The 16,043-nt window shown below is 28.8% G+C and overlaps 3 protein-coding genes across 3 annotated transcripts in view; all 3 read left to right on the top strand.

Annotated features, from left to right (window-relative positions):
- The window catches only part of LOC119684885, a 142,784-nt gene that overhangs the window by 6,668 nt on the left and 120,073 nt on the right, over window positions 1-16,043 (top strand). The gene's annotated exons all lie outside the window — the stretch shown is intronic.
- LOC119684886 lies at window positions 259-896 on the top strand. The gene is made up of 2 exons (XM_038099019.1): window positions 259-578; window positions 632-896. The coding sequence occupies exons 1-2, from the start codon at window positions 321-323 to the stop codon at window positions 692-694; spliced, it is 321 nt and encodes a 106-aa protein (XP_037954947.1). The 5' UTR covers window positions 259-320; the 3' UTR covers window positions 695-896.
- On the top strand, window positions 7,563-8,214 carry LOC119684887. The gene is made up of 2 exons (XM_038099020.1): window positions 7,563-7,878; window positions 7,932-8,214. The coding sequence occupies exons 1-2, from the start codon at window positions 7,621-7,623 to the stop codon at window positions 7,992-7,994; spliced, it is 321 nt and encodes a 106-aa protein (XP_037954948.1). The 5' UTR covers window positions 7,563-7,620; the 3' UTR covers window positions 7,995-8,214.

Genomic DNA, 16,043 nt, shown 5'->3' with positions numbered 1-16,043 from the left:
TACGTATTTACATACAGAAGAATAGAATAGAAGAATCTAACCAAAAATTGTTTGGTGTACAGAACTAGTAACGAAAGAGTTGTTAAAGTATGTGTAGTTCTCTAACACTCATTAATAATTCGCGTTAGAAGTAGCATGGAGAGTCGAAAAGTACTTGTGGTTATTAAAAAAAATAATAAGCACAGTGGGCCAGAAAGTTTTAAAATTATTAACCAGCAATATATAAAATATTAGTTCATTAGATTAAAATATATTTTTTACAAATAGTTTCAAAATTTCAGTTTTAAAAATTCAAAATTCAAAATTCAAAATTTCTGAATATGAAGCGTCTGTTTAATCTCAAAAACCATGCGGCTCTACAGCAATTTTCTTCGAACCCTGAACAAGTAACGACTAATGAAATACCTAAGGGGCTTGTAGCTAATCTTATAAAGTTTTGGGAGGGGAGAAGTACAAATTCCCCTCCTCAATTAGCTATAAGCCCCGGTATAATAAGATATTTTAATGGCGATACTGAGGAACCGTCATCTCCGGTTCAAGGTTCATTAATGTCCATTGAAGAAGTTGACTCAACAAATGTAAGAAAAAAATCTTTATGATTGGCCAAATATGTTTAAAATTTTTTTTCAAGGCACTCGATACCCATTTATGTCAAAACGAAATTTCATATAACGATATGAGTGAGCCAGACTAGCGATTAAGGAGACTGAGCATTCCGGAATAAAGGTTAGATTAAACCGGACTACCTTATATAGATGAAAAAATAGAAAGTTATATTGTAGAAGCATGCAAACAAGACAACATCTGACTAGCAATATAGCTGAGACAGGATGACGATTAAATACAACCCTTTGGTAATTTATTTTTGGCTACAACATTCAATAAGTTCAAATATATATAGCAATCACCATAAATTTTCTATGTTTTATTTTTTTTTGCACTTATTTTGACTATATAGTATATGGTGTGACACCACAAAAAATTATATTCGATCTTCAAAATTATGTCGTGGAACGTTTTGGACTGAAAAATAACAAATTCTTTAAAATAGCTGCCAAAGTCAAATACAGTCTTGTCGACCATAATATAATGGTGCACGTATATAGCATATATATATACCGAAATACTTTTGATAAGCGCTATAAAGTTAAACATAGCTAATAGTTTCAATTGGATAAGAAAAAAGTTTTAACAAGAATCTGTAATATCGTACAGAGCACATATCAATCAATAATGACTAAGACATAAGGCACAAAATTTTATTTCCACTGTTAAATAGATTATATGCTAAATATATGCGAGTGAATTTCTTTGTCTTTCAGTGGTTGACTTTCTTCTATTATTTATTATTGGCAAATTGAAGAGAGTAGTGGTAATTACTTCTCTTAACGATCTCCAGACAAACATAACCGGTACCCCTAAGGATATATATAGGGAAACACTTGGATGGGTCAAACCGTATGCTGTTTTATTCCCTTCAATATTCCTATATTTAGGTGTCTAGATGAGAGTGAGGTCAGCCAGTTTAACTCGCCAATTTCTTCTTTTTCTTTGATTAGCTTTAATTTTATGATAATAGATTAAACACTTTTGATTGCTGGGTAGCTGTCAGTATAAATGACAACACTACAATTATTCTTAATGTAATTAATCGTCACTCTTCCCTGATCACTAAAACTTCAGCCTGAAAAGACGAATTAGTGTATGTCTACAAATGGTGCGAAAATTTCTGCTCCTACCTTGTTGTACATTCTTGAGCCATATATGAAAATTGATACATCGTAGTTTGCTTGAGTTTTTTGTTAATCCATTCGTTTCTTGATAGCATAAATATGGAGTCAGTAAATTCGAAGTCATTCTATTCACACAGTTTGTAATTGTGTCTAGAATCTAACTATGCTCACATATACGTTCTATGCGGATGCCCGTCACTTTCGGTTTAACAGCATTATAACAAGGAATATTTTTATGGTGATATGAAGATCAATAGGTTGTAAATGTAGGATTACGTTCAGAGCGTCATAAGTTTTAAATGTTGTAGCTTTCATTCAGAGCTGGTCACCAAACTATGGTGGCATGAGTACATTGTCTGTGTATATTCAATGTATAATATCGGGATGAATCCCCCACTTTGTGCTGAACATTCTTTTGTAAGGTAAGAAAGCTAAACAGGCCTTTTTGACTCGTACCTTCACATTAAATTTCGAGTTAGGCTTACTAACCAGCAAAACTCACAGGTATATATTATATATATATAATATATATAAATTATATATATTTTATATTTATTATATATATTTTATATAAAATCTATATCTAACCGTCATGTTCTTGATTTCGTGTCTAAATTCCATATTTTTAACAAAAAGATACCCAAAACCGGATAAAAAATATATAAAACCGTTATAATAAACAAAAACAGGTAGAGAAATAAATTCAAAACTTTATAGTAAATATATTTATGATTAATTTAATATGTAGATATCTGTTTATATATTATTCTTTGATTATATTACTAATTATTTTCTTGAATGAAATAGTTTTCCAATGAACAAATATATAACAAAAAATTTTCAAATATTTACTATTAGTTCGCTTCAATTAAATATCCTTTATATTTTTCCTAATATAAATCCAACGAAATATACATATGTTTAGTTTTCATATAATTCATTAATACAAATTTATGCGATACCACAACTAAACCATTTACGAAGCCACAATTAAGCTCAAATTATTAGCAAATATTAATAAAATTCATAAATCCTAGAAAAGAAGGTAAGGATCTGCATTAATATTTGCCTTGCATAAAATTGAACTAATAATCAAGCAGAAGAAGAAATATTAATTTTATCATATATCAGAAAAACCAATTTGTCACAGTCGAAAATCCAAACTTAACCAGACCAAGAGACCAAGATACCAAAAGCCTGCAAATGCCAAGTAAAGCCACAAACAAGAATAACAGAACCAATATCAGGACTTGCCCGAAATGCTTAAAAGATCTTCTCATCCAAAAGGGGAAAACTTTTAGACACACAATATTTTGGCAACACAAATACATTTGCGAATTTATTGGAAAAGCATTTTTTTCCATGTACAACTCGCAGTACTAACTTAAACACACATGCACACACATAGACAAAACCAAGCAACAAAAAGTTAAGCGTAACAAAACACTAAACGCCGAAGCATGAGGAAGAAATACTAAAATGAAAACGAAACGAAATGAAACGATTGAAATGAAGGCTAACTTAAGTTTTATTATATGTATGCTGTGTATGTGTATGTGCTTGCGTATGTTCTTTATTGTTTTCTTCTTCTTCATATGAGTAAGTTTTGTTTGTGTTTTTAATGTTTGTTCATTTATATTTGTTGTATTGGTTGACTTTAGCATTGCTGGGTGGTTTGATTGGCACACACATACACACGTATGCTTGTGTTTTCATTCGAAATCCCACTAAGAAATGCGATTTGTACGTGCTTATCCTGACTTCCTTTGCCTAAAAGGAAAATAATATCAAATAGTTTGACTAAGAAATCATTAAAGAAAAGATTTGCTTTTCTAATAATATTATTTTCTTATAAAGTAAATATATAAATAATTTTGAAAATAATTACAGGATATGGTATGAGAAGTACTTAAAGCATTCGACTTATGTTAGTGAAAGTAGTTGATGGAGAAAATACAAATGTTTTTCTTTTAAAAGAGAGTTTTATTTATTAAAATATAAAAGTACAATAAATAGAAAAAAAATAATAATACACACGTTTTGAGTTTTTTATTTTCGTTTATGCCAAAAATATTTAAAAAGTGAATTTTAGATGTGATTAAGTCAGTAATTAAGTCAGAATGTCAATAATGTCAATTATCCTTAGTTGTGTTGTTAGAAATCAGCGAACCCGTTCTATCTTATGGAACACAAAGCATTCGATTATTCGTAGTGAAATAAGAATAGAAAGAAACGTGAGAACAAATTGAATTTTGGTTTTCATTGGTATCTATATTTAAGCAATTACATTGCATTACCTTGTTTGCGAAGTGCTTAGTGATCGGATTGAACTTGTATTGTTTGTGTTTTAATGCACTTTCGTTTTGTGTGCTCAGTCATAACTAATCACTTTTTCTGCGTTCTCTCATGTTATTATCTAACTTCACTTCATTTATAACACCTATCACAATTAATTTAGCCTTAACACTGCACATAAGTTGTTATTAGATGTCTTTAATGAAGTCAGCTGCCTCCATTTGCTTTATAAATAAAGTAACAATATCTATGGCATCCGGATTTATTTGGCTTTAGTGTAATAAGATCATGTCTTGGGAACTAATAAGTTATTGGGTATTGGGTAAGGTATAAGGTATTGGGTAAATATTGTCAACATTATTCCAGTTTTTGAACTACGCATTCTTTTCGACACTTGTTATAGTAATTGTGGAAATATAAACGGTAAATTATTTTGATTTTTTAATTACTTGAATTTTTAGCTGACCATTCAGTTATTTCGAGTATATCTAAACAGATGATGACTATTCTTGAAGCAATTGTAAAATGGTTAGTCAAATATTTTAATAATGCTATTCTAGTAGTAACCTCCTCGAATTAATTAAATAGTAATACTAACTAAAGTAATACTATCTAGTTAGTACGATAACATATGCTTAGAATGCCTTCAGATGCCTTGATAAGGCAATATGACTTCACTAAGATTTACTCTCAATTAATTTTAACTTGAATATAAAATACTGTGTATCATCAGCCCAAAGAAATACATTTTTAAGTAAGTACTTTTTTGAACATTTGCAAAAAGTACTTTAAAAATTTTAACTATTGATCGGTGAGGATGAATAATATATTCAATTATCTAAATTTGACGAAATCAACTTAGTTAGTGTCTTAATGTATTTTAATGTTTCTTGCGAGAAAAGTGGTGGGCAAACGGCAAAAAATTGTGATCAGCGTAAAATTATCTTCAGAACTACAACCAACCAACCAAGCATTTCAAATTCATAAATCAAATGTGTTGAATTAAATATTAAATAATTGAATATTAATACTCCCCTCTAAGGAAGAAGTCAAACAAACTTTGAAATATTGGAAATTGAAACTTTAAAATTTCATAACATATTTTAATTCTTATATTAATTTCTAAAATGAATATAGTAAATTTAAAGAACATTTTGTAATTTAAGGACTTCTTCCTTAATCCTTTTAATATTAATGTTAAATTTAATGTGTTTACTTTGCGATAACTATCTGTAAAAACTTCAAATAAACTTCAGTTGAAGTTAGAATAACAGAGAAAAAGTAAAAATCAAAATGTAAATAAATAAAAGGATAATAAAGTTCAAAAAATATACATGAAAAATCCTTGAGACTCACTGGTAAGTAAACACAGAACCTTCAAGATTGCCTTGTTTTGATTTTTGGTTTTGTTTTTGTTTTTGTAAATATTTTTCACTGACATAAGTAATTTTTGTTGGTGCTGTTGTTAACAAATAGCATATAACACAAGTTCATATGTGTGCACAAAAAATGAACAACCAATCAAACATACATAAAAGCAATACAAATGAAAAGTAGACATTGTGAGGCAATTTATACGTAAAGGATAATCTTTTTGGTAAATAAAAATATTACATAAATTTTGCCTTGAAAGAAAATATTTACCAAAACAATAAGAAAACGAAACAGAAAATGAAAAAGAAGAAGAGTGCCAAGACCAAGAAAACAAAAAAAAAAAAAAACAAAACATATTTAAAAAATATAATCTCAAACAAAAACATGCTTAAAAGCATTAAAACACAACAATAAGAACAACAACAACAAGAGCAATACATTACGTGCTGATCCACTTATATGAAGCAGGAAAAGCGCTACTTCGTAGCATTTCACCATTAGTTGGTGTGTTGAGACAACAGTGTTAGGCGGACGGGCGGGCGTAACCGTATTATTTCGGGAATTTTTCGAGTGCCTGTTTGTTTTTCTCTTTTCTTCCGCACAAATGTGCCTCTGTTTATTCTTCTTACAAAAATAACAACAACAACTTATTTTTTGATATTTTTTTTCTTAGCCGTCATAAACTTCAATATTGGAAAAAATCTTTATTTTTTGGCAAATCTAATCCATTTTCATATATGAAATGAGTTTTGGTTGGCACACAAAAATTTTTAAGATTAATTGTATTTCATGTTTTCCACTTTAAGCGTAGGATTTCGAAAAAATCCTTTTTCCAATTTGCCATAAAAATGTTGTGATAAATGCAATATTATTTTCTTTAATCTTTGATTTTATCAATTCTGATAGAGAGGACAAATGGGTGTTAAAGTGCATACGAAGTGACTGAAGACATCTTAAAATTTTATGGTTAGTTGTCGAACATATCAAATCTCGCCTTTCTTAAGGGAAATTATTTTTTTTTTAAATTAGGATATTTAATACAATATGAGCATTATAATTTTATATAAATTTAAATGGTTGTGAAAATCTTGGAACTAAAGTTATTGGTATGCTTTAAAAATTATTATATGAACTACTGGTGAAACTGTAGTTCTTTCTGGTCATTGGTGTATAGGAACCCACACACATTTCTTATAATTCTCACTGCAGAAGTTGTGGAAATCCGCAGGAAAAAATGCCTGGTTTTGGCATCCAGAAGATATAGCATAGGTTTTTAGCAAGATACTTCTTTGATAGTTTATCAGAATATTCATCGGTAAAGTCGAAAAATCTATTAAATTATCTAAATTCGGCGTGATAGATTTAGTCTTTACTCTTTTATACTAGGGTTCTTCAGAGGAATTATGTAGCAAAACGGCGAAAATTCGCTAATTGAGTTACATAAATGTTATCTTTTGGCCTACCAAGGCAACTAACCAAACAACCAACTGGTGGTGTTTAGAAAAATAGTGCTTTTTAAAATCCCAATTACTTTAGAAGCTATTAAGCTATATTTCCTATTAAAGATAAACATCTCTTTTGTGAAACATAATGTAATCATAGATAGCGGTATTGTGTATTATGAACTATTGAATCCCAACGAAACCGGGTTAATGCACAATGCTTTCGCCAAAAAATGATTAATTTATATTACGTATTGATAAAAAGACGACCGGAGTACCTCAAAGGACAAGGCAAAGTGATTTTGTGACACGAGAATACTACGTTTCACATAACAAGATTAGTAAAAGTTATTTTTAAATCGCTTGTATAGAACATCCTCCCACACCTGTCGTACTCTTTAGATCTGACGCCACTTGACTATAACCTCTTTGCATCATTAAGGGGCCGCACTAGCAGACGACGTTTTTTATTCTAATTTTCACTTTATATTTAATTTTTTTGCAAATAATTTCTAAATCTTAAATTCGCTCTGATTAAATTCGCTCTGAAAACAGCTTATTTAGAGTCTCTAAATTTTCGATAATATATTATCGATAATAATTGAATCAATTTTTTATTTAAAAAAAAATAATAAGCACAGTGGGCCAGAAAGTTTTAAAATTATTAACCAGCTATATGTAAAATATTAGTTCATTAGATTAAAACATATTTTTTACAAATAGTTTCAAAATTTCAGTTTTAAAAATTCAAAATTCAAAATTCAAAATTTCTGAAAATGAAGCGTCTGTTTAATCTCAAAAACCATGCGGCTCTACAGCAATTTTCTTCGAACCCTGAACAAGTAACGACTAATGAAATACCTAAGGGGCTTGTAGCTAATCTTATAAAGTTTTGGGAGGGGAGAAGTACAAATTCCCCTCCTCAATTAGCTATAAGCCCCGGTATAATAAAATATTTTAATGGCGATACTGAGGAACCGTCATCTCCGGTTCAAGGTTCATTAATGTCCATTGAAGAAGTTGACTCGAAAAATGTAAGAAAAAAGTGTTTATGATTGGGCAAATATGTTTAAAAATTTTTTTCAAGGCACTAGATACCCATTTATGTCAAAACGAAATTTCATATAACGATATGAGTGAGCCGGACTAGCGAGTATGAATGTGTTAAATGTTAACAGAGAATTCCGGAATAAAGGTTAGAGAAGATGGAATCTATTTCTATTTCTGTTAGAGTGGCTTGAAAGATGCATGCAAATAAAACGACATGCAAAATATAATTGACACAGAATGACGATTAAATACAACCCTTTGGATATAAATTTTTGGCTACAACATTCAATAAGTTAAAATATATACACATTCACCATAAATTTTCTACTTTATTTATTTTGCATTTATTTTGACTATATAGAACGACACCAAAAGAAATATAATTCGGTCTTCAAAATTTTTATCTTATCTAACTGTTTGAACTGAAAAATGAAAAAAAATTTAAAATAACTGGAAAAATCAATTTTAGTTTGGCCGCCCAAAACCAAATATTTTGAATTATAGTGTCAAGTATATACCATATATAGCATATTTATTATATAGCAAGTATGTATCATATTTATTATATAGCAAATATATATGTTAGCAAATGTGTTTAGCGAAATATTTTTAGTAATAGTTCTGAAGTTGAAGATAGCTAATTATTTCAATAGGATAAGATAGAAATTTAAATAAGAATCTGCACCATCGTACAAAGTACATACCAATAAATAATATCTGATAATATTTCTCATAATATTTCTCATTTTGTGGTTATGATATAACCTTCCGGGATACTCAGTTGTCTACGGACTACGATTTTGTAAATTTAAGAGTTTATTTTTGTTTTTGTGTTTTTGAATGTGATATGTGGAAAGCATCAAAAGTCACTGTATTACACTTGAACTCACTAAAACTAGCTGTTAGGACCGAGTTAAAATAAATCTGCCACCAGATTGAGAAATGACTCCAGATTGCTGAAATCGCATTCCAATAATCAGTAGATGAAATAAATATGAGAGGTTTAGTATTTCAATTTCGTGAATATATATAGATGTTGATATATATAGATATATAGATGACTTGGGCCCTTTCTCCAAATCAAACACCCGCTGTTGTCTGCACTTAATCATTGAACAAATTTTACAACTTTAGTTAAAACTTCAATCGATTGTGTTAGAATGGTTGAATCTAATTTTCTTTAAGGTACTCCGACGAAAGTTGTATATTATATACCTATGGATATACCTATAGATATAGATAACAATCCATGTATAATAAAAGTTTTATAATAAGTTCTTTAATCCTCTTGACTCTCTTGTAAAAGTTTGCTTGAATAGACCGCACGCCATAATTGAATCTTTAAACGGATTATATCAAGGTTGTCATAATTTTTCCTATTCCTCGTTCAGTGATCCCGTTCATTCAATCGTCCTGTGATCCACGGATCCACTGGGGTTGGTTATCTATATTTCTCTAGAAAATCCTCAATTATACTCACATTACCTAAAGTGCGATAGGCTATATTTTCATTCCCCTTTCAGTTAAGATTCTCAGACCGTCTTTGTTATTACAAACATTACATTGTAATGTAACAATGAAATAGTTTTATCATAAAACAAATCATCCTCTAAATTTACATTATTATCGTTATTGATAAATTTGTTTGATAAACCGCTTATGACGTTATGTTAAACTTTAATGAAATATTTAAATAATTTAAATTGAAAAAGAAATGGATAGTAAAAACGCTATATGCAAGCCTGCTATAATATTTTATCACGGTTTATTTGCTCTAATTTCAGTTCCATTTCAAACGTATTTGCTTAAATAATCAATCACCCGTAGGAAAAACAGCAGTGCCATGGCTAAATTGCAAATAAATTAACTAATATTTAATCCGCAAAATTAAAGCTGCAGCACACAGCCTGCGAGCAAATAATACCAAAAAGGATTATATAATTTGCAAAAATTTAAATAAAATTTATGAGCTACAGAAGTTTACTAACTTACACACATTCATATATATGCATGCTTACATTCATACCTACATACGTACCATACATATTTGGAACTCATGCGATGTCCGCACATTTTGCTAGAAATATTGTGGCTACAAATTGTGATAAAAATTCACGCTCAACAAGTTAAATCCTGTATATTAACACAATTCAAACAGGATAAATGAACATTAAAAAAAAAATAAAAAAAAAATAAAAATGCCACACGTACTCATCAAAAATGAAATCAATTTACTTAACCCTCCATTGTGTATTGTCCCACATATACCCCGCCACCATTTTTGTGCATTGTGGGCTTCTTTGTTCAACAATAAAAGTGCGAACCCCTCAGGACAAGCGATTTGCACCACAAAGTATACACAAAACATGAAATCCTCATAATAAAGAGTGAATGGTGTTAATTTGGTATGTTGGTTAGGGAGTTGGAGTTGAGCATAACTAAAGTGGGGTTGACGGGGTTTAGCTGGTAAAATCGGAAATTGAACTCTTATGAATGAAAAATATTACTAAGTCGATACACAAACAAATTTATAATGGATTAAATTACTGTTGCTGATATGTACGTGCATAAATAATTGCAAATATGTGGACAATGTGCTGAGTAAATAATAAAAATTAAATGCCTGGCATTTCCTGACTTGATTAGAAATTGAAATGCTTACTAGTACAAACACTGTTTTCACTTTAGGCCTAATAACTACCCTAAGTGTTTTAAGAGATGACCGTCTCATGGAAGATGAACTTACTTGGCCATTAAATGAACTTGTGGTATTTGTGGCTATTAATGGCAATAAAATTTTTAGAGAGTTCGAATAGAATTGAAAAATCTACCAGAAAAATTTAGTTAATTTATTGAACTAAATTTCAAAAAACGGTCGCTACAAGCTATTATTAAATTTTGACCTGACGCAGAATATCTCTCCAGACGCCCCTAGTGTGTGCGAACTATCTCCAGCCTCATACATCAAGTACGGTTAGTGCTTGCTCAACTTGATCACTCCACCGAATACACGACCTACCTCTACGCCTTCTTCACCTAAATATCCTTTTAAATTGTTTTTTCGCTATATCATCTTCATCCATTTTTCCGACATGACCTAGTCGGCGATACCTCTGGATGTTAATTCATTGAAATGTATTAATATCGTGATAAAGCTCATGTAGCTCGTGGTTTTTTGGATGCGATAATCGTCGCCAACTCATAGAGAATCATAGATCTTATAAAGAACTTTTTTCTCAAAAAGTTTCACTGCTGCTACACTATGTATTTTTATTACAGTTACTAATTTTTTGAATTATGAATAAAAAAAATTAAATTAAATACAGACAGATAATAATTATTATAATTAATAATTATTTTCTTTGATAAACCCAAGTATTTAACCATTCACAAATAATAAAAAAAACTTTAAGTAAAGGTATTCTCTACTTTTACTTTAATAATAATTATCTTCTTTACTTTAATAATTATTTTCTTAAGTAAACCTAAGATGTGAACCTGGTATTTTATTAAGTAAACCAATTATTTTTTTGTTGAAATTTTAACTAAAGATAGAAAACCTGAATATTTCCTTCTATTGTTTATATTATATTATCTATATTTTTAAATCACTAAGTAATGCAAAAAAAAAAACTAAAGCTATTGAAAATTTATTTTTTTATATTTTTGATGCTTAATTAAAAAATAATAATATAAAAATGGTTGTGAGATTTTGAAGTAGCTAAACCACTAAAAAGTTTTTATGCTCATAAAATGTTTGCATACAGCCCTCGTACTTTTAAAGCAGTAATTTTTAAGTGTGCTTATAAATTGAACGCATACAACCCCCGTACTGTCATATTAGTACTGTCTCATGCTAAAACTAAAAGAATTAACAGGCCACATTAAGCTTAACACCAGCTGATGCATTTAAAATGTTAGTGCATAGTGTTATTGTTATTGCAAAAATATATAAATAAAACGTGTTTAAAACATTAAAACATTTAAAAAGCCTGGAACAACAACAGACAACAACAAATTTATTAAAGAGAGGATTCTTTTAAAGCGACCAAATAACTTCAAAACTTCGAAACTAAACACAACGCTAACGTCATGCAGCGTTATAGCCAAACCTAACAACAACACCAAAACACCAACGCAAAACAAATAACAACAACCAACAAACAAACAACAAACAGTTCAAATTATAAGGTTCGTAATTTAATGTTAGTGCAATTGTCAAATTTTTTTTTTTGCTGTTTTATTGGTAGAAGACTTAACTTACAGCAGGGCAAATTTGAACTATGCGGGTTTAATGCTTATGCGCTTATATTGACATTAAACCGTATACGTTTTGTTGCTATAAAGTGGAGGGATGAGACTATTACACTGTTGCTGTTGTTGTACAATATTCTGTTACTGTTGTTGCTATTCAATTATGTTGATATTGTTGTTGTTTTTGTTGTAGTTGTTGTATTAAATGTGAAATTGATATTATTGGGTGGGGTTTTTCTTTACACTCGTGTTTACATTGGGTTTACTTGTTTTTTTTTAAAATGTTTTTGTTGGTTTTTTTTTCTTACGTTGTTGTTGTTGTTGGAGTCGTCGCGTTTATTGTTTATTTTGCTTGCATTACTTTGCATTTTTAATCAATTTTCTTGCTTTTAATTTGCTAAAAAGACAACACAAAATTTATGTGGGCTTTCATTTAATTGAAAATGTTTTCGATTAATTGTAATTGAAATCGATATCAAGTGAAGGTGGATTCTCTTATTTTTATAACTTCCAAATGCTTAAATATTCTGTGGAAATACAAATAAATTAAATTAAATTGTAATTTATAGCAATAATTAAAAGAAATTAAATGATTTTCTACAGACATTTTGAGTTAAAATTTTATTCAATTAACTTAAGAGTGCTGCTTTTGAGTAAAGTAGTAAAATAGTAAAATGGTAAAGATATGCCTTAAAATCTCTATGGTATCACATTTCTTAGTAAAGTGGTTCTTAAAGATTTAGTAAAATATTTTGATTATTTGTTGCTACCATCTGTTAATATATTTAATTAAATTGATAAAATTTTTAATAACTTAATTACAAATTCACTTAAATTGGCAATATTGTAGTTATTAACTTATTTTATAACTTTATATATTATTCTATTAATTTATCATAAACATTATTTATTTCTTTTACATGAGCTTCTTGTTAAATATTAATTAACAATATGTAATATGCTTAAAATTATGTTCACAATAATATATGTTTATATTATAAGCCGGTGTAATACTTAAAATTATTATTGTGCAATAAATGATATAATGAAATACGTTTAATTTTTGAAACTCATTTTAAATGCAAATATCATATCTACTTATATACATATATATATTCGGAAACATCGGAAAGTGGAATTTAAATATATATTTAATATACTCTTTCTGTTAATTACAATGCAGCATAAAGGATATAAATGTGAAATTTATTTAATTAAAATTAAAAGTAAAAAAAAAACCATTGCAAAATGTGAAAAATATGCAAAATTGGCCATAAATAAACTTTTTAAATTGACAGTTTTTTAATTGCTATTATTAATGTGCAAAACTACAGCAAAAATAAAAACAGTAATATGACCGACAGTTGATGCTACAATTTAGGGTCTCATAAACAGATTATCAAATAAGGGTTCTTAGTTTCATAATTTATTGTTATTAAGATAGGACAGTTATTATTGTGATTTTGAAATTGTTGGGAAGCCTACTTGAATTTTGAGTTCTCAATTTCAATAATAATTATTAATTATTATTATTATTAATAATGTCACTAAAAAATCAATTGTTTCTTCGTGAAATTTGAGTTCGCTCTCGAAGTCCAATTTTTATGATAGATTAAAGTATTCGATTAATTTTACCGAATCTTATCTTGTCATGCGATGTAATATGACCACTTTGGTATTATTTTCGTTTAAGTCTTTATATGGAAATCTGATTATGATGGCCTTAATAGATTGTCCTAATATGATTCTCTCTGTTTCTCCGTCTTCTGAATTGTTTTATTTTAATTTTTGTACCAAATCTTTAAATATATGATTTCCAGCATGTACTTTGAGTTTGAACCTCTACTTTACGGATTTCTATTAATGATTATTAAATTATTATTTAGTTGCCTATAATCCTTAAATCATTTTATGTGAAAAGTTCTTAATGGGATTTTGTTTGTAATGGCCTTAATGATCTGCTTATTGTGAAGTGTAAACATAGTATAAGAATATCATCAAGCTATAATCGAAAAGCCCTCTCTCGACAAACAAAAATCACGTTCTATAAATCTCTTATCATGCCTGTCCTGCTGTATGGTGCAAAAGCTTTGACAATTACCAACAGTGATGAGAAGGCGTTAGAAGCATTCGAGAGAAAAATTCTTCTGAAGATCTATGGTCCCTTACGCGTAGGTGACGAGTATCAAATCAAGTGGAGCGATGAGTTGTATGAGCTACACCGCGATATTAATATAGTTAAACGCATAAAAATTCTGCGGCTACTCTGGCTTGATCATGTCATGTGAATGGTTGAAAGTGCTTCGGCTAGAAAGGTATTTGATTCGGTACTCGCAGGTTGACCAACGATTTGAGGGCACTCGGTACTACCAACTGGCGTCAGAAAGCAATTAATCGGGCTGACTGGCGGAGACTACTTGACGCAGCCAAGGAGGACTCACGTCTGTAATGGCTAACTAAGTAAGTTAGTATGTAATCGATATCCAATATCTTTTAGGGTTTTATTTTGTTTACGCTTCCTTAAAAATAAAACAATATTACTATTAAAATAAATTACAGGAAGTGCATGAAATTGTTATATAAAATAAATATCAACAATTATGAGTTTGATTTTAATTGTGTGCTTAAATAACTTTTGTAATATTTCACACTAAAAATGCATATTTTAATTAATTCTTTTTTTATTAAATTTTCATTGAAATGCCTAAAAACATTCGTTGAGAGTTTTTTATATTGGATTTGCATTGTCATTGTGGAAATTATGATGACTTTTTGAAAGGCTCTGAAGTGATAGTCTGCCTTTATTGCATATGATAATTAAAGTGAAACAATAGGAAGAGAAGTTCAATTAAAATTGCAAAAAAATAATATTTTTTGTTGTTAAATTTAAAACAAATAATTTTAATGATATTTAATTTAAAATTAAAGAATTTTTATAATTGCTTTATTAATATTAAATAATATTTTTAAATATTTGAATAACGATAAATTTAACCATTATTATTAATTTTTTTTTATATTTGTACACACAAATTTAAATATAATAGAGTATAAAATATAATAGTCATGTTAAATAGTGTCCACAACAGTAGCACTTTTTACAGCATCCTGTAAAATTAACATTTCTGTTAATGCTTTTTATTTGAATTTGTGTAAGAACTAAGGATATTAAAAAATGTTATTAAACCAAAGCAAAAGGACTATTAACTAAGATAAATTAATTCAATTAAAATCAGATTCACTTTGCTATTCTCTTTACTGAACAAAAAAAAATTATAAAAATATCTGGCATGCCTATTTAATTTGTTTTTGCCGGCATTTTCGTGTGGCAGAGAGAAAATGGCAGCGACATTTGGAAGCAATCAGATTTCGTTTTGTTATTTGGTGTATTTACACAAATTTTACACATTTTACACATTCTTACACATTTTTACACAATTTCCACCACAAATATTCGCATTTGTCTTACAATGTCTGACGTGATAAATTACCGTCTTTAGTGTGGGGAAATGCGAGAACTTAACTGCTCTAAAGCATTGTCTAACTTAATGTCTGTCTGTTTGTCTGTCTGTTGATATGTCTGCCTGTCTTGTATTCCTTAGTGGAATTTAAATAAATTCAAATTCAGACCACTAGTTGTGCATACTAAAACTGTTTAATGTTTTGGAAATTATTTAAATTAAAGTAAAATTTTAAACTCTTAATGGCACAGATAAAGTTTTGAAAAAATTTAATTAAAACTAATTTTAAACAAGGATTTGATGTATAAAAAATTTTACTAGATAGTCTCTGAATTTTAATGAATATGATTTAAAATTTTATTTAAAATCATTTCGAACCATTTTTACTTTTGTCATCAATTCAAACATTAAAACTATTGCCATTATTAAGTCGG

The sequence above is a fragment of the Teleopsis dalmanni genome, chromosome 2 (assembly GCF_002237135.1).
Source record: "Teleopsis dalmanni isolate 2A chromosome 2, ASM223713v2, whole genome shotgun sequence".
NCBI classification, from domain to species: Eukaryota; Metazoa; Arthropoda; class Insecta; order Diptera; family Diopsidae; genus Teleopsis; species Teleopsis dalmanni.
Note: the sequence above shows the minus strand (reverse complement) of the source record. Positions and strands in the feature narration are given on the sequence as shown.